General features: G+C 40.1%; 1 protein-coding gene across 12 annotated transcripts in view; it reads right to left on the reverse strand.

Annotated features, from left to right (window-relative positions):
* LOC103739789 (tubulin polyglutamylase TTLL5) overlaps positions 1-10,132 on the reverse strand; it is a gene marked incomplete at its 5' end in the record, with an annotated part of 285,878 nt that overhangs the window by 244,818 nt on the left and 30,928 nt on the right. For all 12 annotated transcript variants that reach the window (XR_003850716.1, XR_003850713.1, XR_003850710.1 and 9 more), the window contains 2 exon segments: positions 454-545; positions 831-944. Coding sequence is in view for 6 of the 12 variants with exons in the window: in XM_017799943.1 (XP_017655432.1) it covers positions 454-545; positions 831-944 (206 nt within the window).

Raw genomic sequence — 10,132 nt, forward strand, 5'->3', positions numbered from 1 at the left:
ATAGAGTGATGATAGTACACGTTTTCAAATCAAGGTAATGATAAACATAAAATCAAGAATGGAGTCGTTAGGAGGGAGGTAGGAAATTAAAAGTGGGGATTGGGGAGGGAATAATATGCAGGTAGACTAAATTGATAGCCAAGTTCTTGGGTTTATTAATATTTGGACATTTGTCTTCCTCTCTTTGAAGATAGTCTCATGTAGCCCAGGCTGTGCTCTAATTCACTGTGTAGATAGATAAGGATGACCCTGTTCCTTCAGCCTCTACCTCCTAAGTTCTGGGAATTACAGGCCATGTACCACCATACCTGGTTTATGGATTTCTTAGTATTTTTAAATAACAGAATAAGAAAAGCCCCACACTGGAAGCCATAATGACAATGAGTCATAATTAAGCTAATTCTATGGACCTGAAGGATAGCTTAAAAATGAAAAAAAGGGCAGTCACCTCACCCATATATTTCCCACGTCTCAGATGTAGGAAATATGCGAATAAATCCTCCTCTCCGATCATTCTCTTCCTTTACCCTCCGCAAAACTTTGATCTAGGTGGAGGAAAAAAAGAATAAGTAAAATAGAAGAGTACCCTCTTTGAAACCTGAAATCCATGTTGCTATAGGACAAAGGCAGAGTTATGGCCAAAGAGACCAACAAAGGCAAGCAGGAAAAAATTAGTAACATTTAATATGTTTTCTAAAGAGACATTTCTCCCATCTGGATTCTCTTTCCAGGGCAAGACATGAGTTTGTCATGAACATTATGAATCACTCCCCTAATTTTCCCTGAGCCCCGTGTGAACCCACAAAAGCCTGAAATGAAATGATCCTTACCTCCTCCATGGACAGACCAAGCACAGAACCGCCTAACTTCCCCGGTACCTTCTCCCGGGCTGAGGCCACAAGGTTTTTCATTTCTGCATCACTGGCAGAGAGTGGACGGGAACGCTAAGAGGAAGAAAATAAAAGCAAGTTTGAGAGGAAGAAAAGTTTCTGACCTCTTTCCCTCTGCTAACTCCCTCAACATTATCTCATAACCTGGGTAAGCTTGAATCTACAGCACAATTTCTGCAATAAATTTCTTAGCCCAGAACCCTGGGAAGCAGATACAACCTAGTAAATTCAAAGCCAAGAGAAGAGAAACAGAGCCAGGCATGGTGGTGCACACACCTTTAATGCCAGCACTTGGAGGCAGAGGCAGGCTGATCTCTGTGAGTTCAAGGCCAGCCTGGTCTACATAGCAGGTTCCAGGACAGCTGGGGCTATAGGGAGACTCTGACTCAAAAAGACAAAAAGGGGACAGGGAGAGAAAATAGGAGAAAAACACTAAGGAGGAGGGAGAAATAGAAAAAAAAAAGATGCTCAGCTTCTAAGCTGGCACATACTTCTGGTCTTAGTTTCAAAGTATATCCAACTAAGTTTAAGGGCAGAGGGCAAAACTTGAAGATAGCCTGATAGAAGAGTAAATATGTATTTATTCTAGTAAGTAATTACATTCTCTTCAGGCCTGGGAAAGGAGTTGGGAGACATGAAACTAAACAGTGTTCTCTCATGCCAAAAAGAAAAGGCTGGGCTATGGGACGTTTTAGAACTGGAGGACATACCGAGAAGAGTCATCAGTAAGGGGAAAGAGAGCTCCGATGAAGACACTACAAGTCAGGCAGCACTGTGGCTGAAAGACAGCAGGACTGGAGTACAGCTGAATGCTTGTCCTACAAGGAGGCAACCCGGGGTCATGGCCATCACAGTCCCAACAGACGATCTGAGCTACTTCAGCTTCTGCATCATGAGCAGGGAGACGGTCTGAGTGCAATGCTTTAAGTGATTTTGATGACACAAGAACAGAGACAAAGAAAGGTGTCAAGAGAAGCCCGATGGTTTGAAGCAAGAAAATGTGCTACTACTGAAGGTGATGAAATGACTGATAAAAATGACACACAGAAATGCCATGCAGAAAATACGAGAAATAATCCAAGGACTATAGACATTAATTATCTTTCTAGATTTTTGGAAGGATCTTCCATCGGGAAGAAACAGGCCAACAGTTAGCAGCCACTGCTGTCTTTATGCTTGGGCTACCCTGGGGTATCTCCAAAATCCATGTTGAGGCCCTAACCCCCAGTGTGATGGCATCTGGAATGGGAGCTTTGGGAGATAACTAAGATTAGATGAGGTCATAACAGTGGGGCCTTAGTCTAATGGAATTGGTGTCAGAGAGCTTGCTCACTCCCACATGCTCTCCCCAGTGTGTGCAAAAAGGAGATGTTGTGTAAGTGTGCAATGAAATGCCAGCCACTACAAAAAAAAAAAAAAAAGGCTTCAGAAGGAAATCTACGTTGCTGGAAACTGAGAATTCTCATCCTCCAGAACTGTGAGAAACAAATTTTCCGTTGTTTAAGTCACCCAGTCTATGGAATATTATAACTATTAAAACAGACTGATACATAATACATGTACAAACCATAAATGGTTTACTGGTGGACACAAGGGAGACTGAGCACATAGTCATCTCAAAGCTAGCACAGGGTTATAACAAGATTTTCACTGGCAAAAACTTCTTAGATACTTATATAATAAAAAATACGAAATCAATAGACATAAGCCTATGTAAAGGGAGAGGCTTCTGATTAACTTTTACTGTGGTGTCTTCAACATCTAGAGCAGCAGATCAACAAATATGTGGTAAATAAGTAAATGAATGTGTTGGCATACATCTCGGACATATTTAGAATTAAAAGCTACAAAAGGATTTGGGGGAATATTTTAATTCCCTTCCATATCTGAGAATGTATTAAATAGTGGTATACTATAATAGAGAGGGGGAAAGAGAGAAAGATCAAAGATAGAGGAAGGAATATAATCATTTTCTTAAATCTTTGAAAGTGTAATGATTATTTAGTATAGAAAAATCAAAATACTGAATGAATGGTTTGAGGACATTTCTCATGATCCCGTACTACTTACTGTTTGGGAAAGCGGGAAAGCAAGCAAACAAGCAAACAATCTTATCTAGTTCACATGTGTGAGTGTAATTCTGATCACAGAGTCACTGGCAATAAATCTTCCAAAATCAAGCAGCTTTCCTACCTGATGCTGTTTAAGGGTATTTTATTTTTTTAATATATTGGGGGGGGGGGTAATGGCTGGAACACAGGGCCTTTGAGCACGCCAGCAAGTTATCTAGCACTGAGCTACATCCCCAGTCCTACATTTCTCTGAAATTTCCCAGCATCTCAGGCTGACCTGAAACTTGTGATTCTCCTGCCTGAGCCTCCTGAGCACTGGGACTACAGACATGCGCTACCACATTGGGTGTGAAGCCACTTTAAAGTCATCTTAAATAATACGATGAGAGGAGTGTTACTCAAATGATTCAATGAAAATGAAGACTTTTATTAGATGTTTAGAATCAAAAGAAAGCTATATAAAGTACTGATGAACTAAAATCTGTATTAGAGTAATAACATGTTTTTAATATTTTATTATTATTTTATGTGCATATTGCCAGCAAGCATTTAAGTGCACTCATGTCGTGCAATGTCCAAAGAGGTCAGAAGAGGGCGTTGGATTCCCCTGGAACTGGAATTACAGACAGTTGTTAAGCTGCCATGTAGGTGCTGGGAACCGAACCCAGATCCTCTGCAAGAGCAGCCAGTGCCTTAACTGTTGAGCCATCTCTCCAGCCCCTAGATTAATAAAATGTTGAAAGAGGGGCTGGAGAGATGGCTCAGCGCTTAAGAACACTGGTTGTTCTTGCAGAAGACCAGGGTTCGAATCCCAGCACCCACATGGCAACTAACAACTGTCTGTAACTCCAGTTCCAGGGGATCCAAAGGCCTCTTCTGTCCTCTACAGGCATTGCATGACATGGGTGCACTTACCTGCAGGCAATACACACATAAAATAAAAATAATAAATAAAATATTTTTTAAGATGTTGAAGGAGTGGTTATGACCTAAGATAGTTTTAAGGAACGCATGGCTGTATTTCTGGGAGCACAGGTCAAGTCACTATGAGTAATGTCTAATAAGGATTTCCAATTTTCCTTTTTTAAAAATGGTTTTTAGTATCACTGGTTTCTAAACATTGGAATGTTGTTGTGGAGCCTTTCTCCACAGTGCTAACTTGATGTCATCCCTGTAAACAATGAATTAGTACCCCAAAACTCTTAACCTTCTCTGCCAATGACTTTCAAAGAGCTGTCTCCCACATTCCTGTGTGCACTCACAACCGTTCCTTCCTACTCAGTCCCAATTCTAGCTATTGTATGCTTCTATGTAGAGCACTGGAGGATAAGGGATGGCAGGCAAGAATTCAGGTCAGGTGTTTGGAAGGTTGATAAAAGGGATTAACTAGAATTACAGACACAAGTGAGAGAGAGAGAGAGGGAGAGTGAGAGTGAGAGAGAGAGAGAGAGAGAGAGAGAGAGAGAGAGAGAGAAGAGTGTGCCAAGAGGCAAGAGAGCCAAGGAGGCACACAAAGAGATTAAAAGCAAAGAAAAAAGAATCACACAAAATAATCAGAGTGATTTGTAAAGCCATCACAAATGTCAAAATCAAAGGCAGGACCAGGGATGGTAAAGTGCTTGCCTAGCATTCACAAGGCCCTAGGTTCAATTGCTAATACTGGAAAAGAAAAAAAAGTTTTAAAGGCAAAACAGCCATTCTGTGGTTTTAATTTTGGGCACATCAACTACATTCTCTGAATGGTAAATATAATAAATTACATATTCCAATGGGTTCACTGGCTGCAGTAGAGAAATAAGGCTCCTCTAAACCTAGAGGCCATTGCCTCTGGCTACATGACATATGATTTAAACTCTAAGCTGCCCAGATAAATTTTGAAATGACAAATTACTAAGACTTCTGCTATGCAACATGCATCAAAGACGTTAAATGATGGTGAACACAGCTTTTGATTCAGAATCTGCTGAGAAGAAACGCTGACATACTAAGCATCACCTCCGAGGAAGAACAGACCTTGAGTGCAACTGCCAAGACAAAGGACCCTGTGTCCCCACTCAACAGCAGGGAGCAGGTGGGAACTCAGAGAATTTATTCTCAGCCTAGAGGAGACTGGCCAAGTGTCAATAAGGAGAGCCTGACAAAACGTAGACTCTGAAAAAAATGCTCCAAGGCACCACAATCAAGGGGCAGAAAACGAGTGACAGAGAACAAATGTGAGGAAGAGCACCCAGTGTCCACACAAAGCTTCAAGTTCTACAGTAAAGGTGTGAACCATAGAGACCGCTACCTACACACGCTGTGGCTTCTAGCTAGAAAATACAAGGTAAAAGGTGGAAGAGTACAGCATAAAGCTATCAATCAAAGAAATAAAAATAACACATCAATAAATCAGGGCAGAATGGACCAAAAACTGACTTCTAAAAAATTTAAATATCATGGTAACCAAAAGCACACTTTGAAATCAGGGTAAAAAAAAAAAAAAAAAGTAAAGTAAGAGAGATGAAATGTCTAGAATTTGGGATATAAGTCAGCAGGTCTGAGAGACATGCATCTTGTTATTAAGGGGACTGGCTTTAAAAAGCAAAACAAAACAACAAACTTACCAAACCACTTGTAATTATGTCTGAAAAATCATGAAGCACTGAGGAGATACCAGAGGACTAGAAAAAAGCAAGTGAGGTACCAGTCTTCAAAAATGTAAGAAGTATGCTCCTACTGGTTATTGCCTGGTAAGTCTAACTCAGATGCCTAGCAAAATAATGGGACAAATATTAAAGAATCCATGAGCATTGAGAGTTTAATGGGCTCAGGAGGAATAATAGCGTGAAGATTGCTTTATTTATTTAAAATGTGCTTTAAAAGTTTTAGGACAAAATTATCTTTTAAAATGAGACCTATAGCAGATATAAGATAGCTTTAATGTCTTTGGATTTTAGGGAAGCATTTGGGTCAATTTCATAAGATCTTTATTCTACATTTCCAGCCAGGTGAATTAGTGCCATGATATAACAATTTAATATATTGACAAAAACTGAAAACCATAAAAATGAAACTGGAACATAACATAAACAGCAATGAATCAAGAATTTTCAGAATGGGTATTAACTAAGCATTACTTAGAATCTTTACTAATGTATATCAAAAGAAGTAAATAAATAAACCAGTTATTTGTGGATGACAACAAATGTGAAAAAACATGACCATGGATTGATGATAATAAATAATACCAATTACTGATGATGGAAAGCAGAAAATACAAACATCACTCAGAAATGTGAAGGAAACTAGACCTTCTCAGTGTGAACTGTATGTAGACACTAGCCAAAACATTCTACCTATGTTTCCTCCTTTCTTTCTCATGAGAATTCCACACATGTGCATATTCACCCCATTTGGCAAGTGTGGGACCTAAGCCTGAGGTCAGGAGCTTGCCTGAAGTCCAGGAGCTAGGAACTGGCAGAGAATCCAAGTCGCTCTGATTCTAAAGTTCATGTGCTTTCCATAGCACCATCATAGTGACATGCTACAGTTTCTGGTGAATGGAAAATCTGAACTATAAACATTCAAGGGGAGAGAAAAATGTAGATAGAGAAAATACATTCAAAAAGAAAAGACACACCAAGAAGAAAGTACTAAGAGACCTCATAACCTGACAGCCACAGAAAGTCTAAATAGAGCAGAAATGTCATGTTTTCTTTTCCTTTCTTGGTCTCCCGCTTCGTTTTAATATGAAGCTACTGAGAAACTGAGTAACTTATTTAAAGAGACACTGGCAAAGCACAGAGTGGTGAAGAGTGGTGAAGTCAAAGACTTCAACATGTATAAAGCTGGCAGAGTAAGGCCACAAAGGCTCTGCATCACGCAAGTGTGTTTAAATATATAACTAAAGAGAGGCTTACTCTCCAGAAGGCTACAAAAACCTAAGCCCTGCAGTTACATGTAATAGAATTGAAAATAATATAGGGAATTAGAACAACAACAACACAGGTATTAGAACTACACACAAAGACACTGACCTCAGAAGGCCACGCACCAGGACTCTCAAGGTTTTCATCACGATATCAGTTCAAGGGATTCAGAATATAAGCTCTTAACAGTCTTGTTTGTCTGGTTGGTTGGTTGGTTTTGGTTTTTGTCACTGACAGTAGCTAACACATTAAGGTAATTAGTACTATAGAGTTTTGAATTCTACCTTCCTGACACCAAAATACATATACTAGAACCATATGAAGTAGTTACCAAACATGAGACAAGGTATTCGGTATGGCCTTTCCCCCCATTCTTTCTTTCCGATTTTGCTGTTGTTTGTTTTTGAGGGTTATTTTGGGTTTCTGAGACAGTCTCACTACGTATCCCTGACTGGTCTAGAACTCACTATGTAGACCAAGCTGGCCTCAAACTCACAGAGATCTGCCTGCCTCTGCCTCCCAAGTACTGGGATTAAAGGCTCACTCTGACTTTTTTTCACCATATAAATTACTTTATCAGAAACAATAGTTAAGAAAGTTACAATTCAAGCTTCCAAACTTTCCAGAAGCTGCATCAGTACAACTACTAATAGCCAGGCTAGAGCTTCTGCTAACCAACAGCTATAATGGCATGCTGAGAATACATATATTACAAAAGGGATCAGAAAGCAAGAAGATGCCCTCCACTTCTAGCTTATTAATTTTCAAAGGCATCAAACCCCAAAATTATCAATCTACAAGAAAATGGTATTTTAAAAACTGCTTACAAGAATAGTAAAGGGCAAATGTTGAGTGTGCAACAAACATTTGTCTTTATTTTAAAGACAGCATCTACTTATGGCAGGTCTAAAATCCAACCACAAATGGCTACAGATGAAATATCATCTGTGAAGAAACTCAAATATAACCCAATACTTAAAGTGAAAAGGGTTTAACACTAAACTGCTTCAAGCAGTGTACTCCATAAGAAGCCTGAAGCAAACAAAATTTACTTGTGAACTATATATTCTTTCTAGAAGATTTTAGATAAAGTGAGGTCTCTACGCTCTGTTCACCATTTCAATCCGACTGCCTCTACCACAGCGTAGCAGATCATCATCAGGAAATGAGGACTCCTAAGTTCCACAGCCTCTGTGTTCATGTCCTAGAACCAAGAAGACATCTACACACTTCTTTCTTTCAAACTGTGCAAAAAGCATGATATATGTGCCATGAAAGGCTAAAGGTAGAAAGATTTTTACTTGGGGAATGGAAAGAAAATGGAGGGAAGTCTCCAAATGACTCAGAACTTCCCTTCTTGGTATTGGATGAATGAACAGTACAGCTACTGGATGCTACGACAGACAGAGAAATGGAATAAAGCCTCAGCTTTTAACACACCTACACACTCCATTGCCTGCAGCAATGACATGAAAGTAGAAAAAGCAATCTCCAAGCACAGACAAACATAAGAGCCCTGCCCTTGGTAGCTGGAAAGTTAGAGCATTTCTTTTTATTCATCTATTTATTTTATGTGTATAAGTGCTATGCCTGCACTTGTGTTGTTCAATGCCCATAGAGGACAGAAGAGGGCTTCAGATCACTTGGAACTGGAGTTACGGATGGTTGTTAACCACCATATGGGTGCTGGGATTCGAAACCGGGTCTCTGTAAGAACAGCCAGTGCTCTTAACTACTGAGTCATCTCTCCAGCCCATTAGAGCATTTCTTTTTCATACTGGTTTCTCAGCATCATCTGTGTCCCAGTTTCAACTTCTCACCACTGTGGGCCCAATCCTACCATCAAGTACTGAAGATCCAAACATTAACTAGCCCAGTTGATAAACCTGTTTCACACAGCGCACATAACTGCTCCATAGGGCCTTTATGTAAGAGTTCCTGAGCTTGCTATGGTGGACATCATGTCACCGTCCACCCATTAGCAGAAAAAACATTGACTAGATTTTCAAAGATCTGTAAAAAAACTGCCAATAAAAGCTGATGGGTAAGCTAAGAAAAGGTATCTATTCACTCAAGATTTGTATACTGCTTCTCTAGAAGGGAAACTTAGCAGAAAACATGTCAAAACAGAAAACCTTCACAGTCCTACACAATTCTACAGCTCTTGCCAAAGATACTTGCAGGAAACAATTGGCACAGGAATGCAACTGCCCAAGTTAAGTCTTCTTAGTACATCTAGGTTAATTCTCTACCTTTTCTTATTAAAAATTAAAGAAAGCCCTTTGATCTGTGATGATGCACTGATCAAGTGAAACTCTGATGCCTGGCTTTATGTCTAATCAAAGATAATACCTCTTTACAGTACATCCTGTTCCACACCACAGCAGTGCTTGGAGAATCATTCCAGAGCAGGGGGTCACAAACAGGCAGCCCATGGACTCAGTCCAGCTCAAAGACATGTTTTGTTTGGTTTTGCAATTGTTTTGTTTTTAATGAACTAGTTGCAATATTTTAAAACCTACTTCTGATTTCTCTTGACAACAGGAAGACCTCAGCACCCTTAACCCATTACTGGGGCCCAGCAGTGATCAGTTACAGCATATTCATTAAATTGCTAACCCTTTAATGAGAGGCTTGCGAACTGCACTCAAACTGGCACCACCATTATATTGTACTAGCCCTTTCATGTGACTCGCCTGAAGGTCTAAGAGGCATCTGACTTTGAAAACTGCTCCCTCACCTATTAGGGTGCCTCACACCTTTAGTTCTAGCACTTGGAAGGCCAAGGCAGGCAGATGAAATTGAGGCCAGCCTGGTCTACACAGGGAGTTCCAGGCCAGCTGGGGCTACAGGGGAGACTCTGTCAAAATAAAAACAAACAAAGAAACAAAAATACCTGCTTTCATGTAAGAGATCTAAATAAATAATAGCGTGTGAGCCTGGCAAGCAGAAACAGCACTGCTCTGAATGAGATCATCAAGCAGAAGGAAGAACAGGAAGAATGGAGGAAAAGGGCTGAAAAAAGGAAGTGTGGAGAGCTGAAGTGGAATTGGGAAAGGGATGAGAAGGAATGGTGGGGAAGGGGAGAGAGAGGAGAGATGCTGTCCACGTCTCTACTTCAAAGAGCTTACAGTCTAGCAGAGGCAGACAGGACAATCTAAAAGCATGAAATCAATAAATGCAAAAACAATTCAATGCAAAGGAGAAGTAAAGGCAAGAGTAGTTAGCATTACAAGTTCTACACAGGGAACCAGAAAAAAGT

This window comes from Nannospalax galili, unplaced genomic scaffold (genome assembly GCF_000622305.1).
Source record: "Nannospalax galili isolate Female #2095 unplaced genomic scaffold, S.galili_v1.0 scaffold330, whole genome shotgun sequence".
Lineage (NCBI taxonomy): Eukaryota > Metazoa > Chordata > Mammalia > Rodentia > Spalacidae > Nannospalax > Nannospalax galili.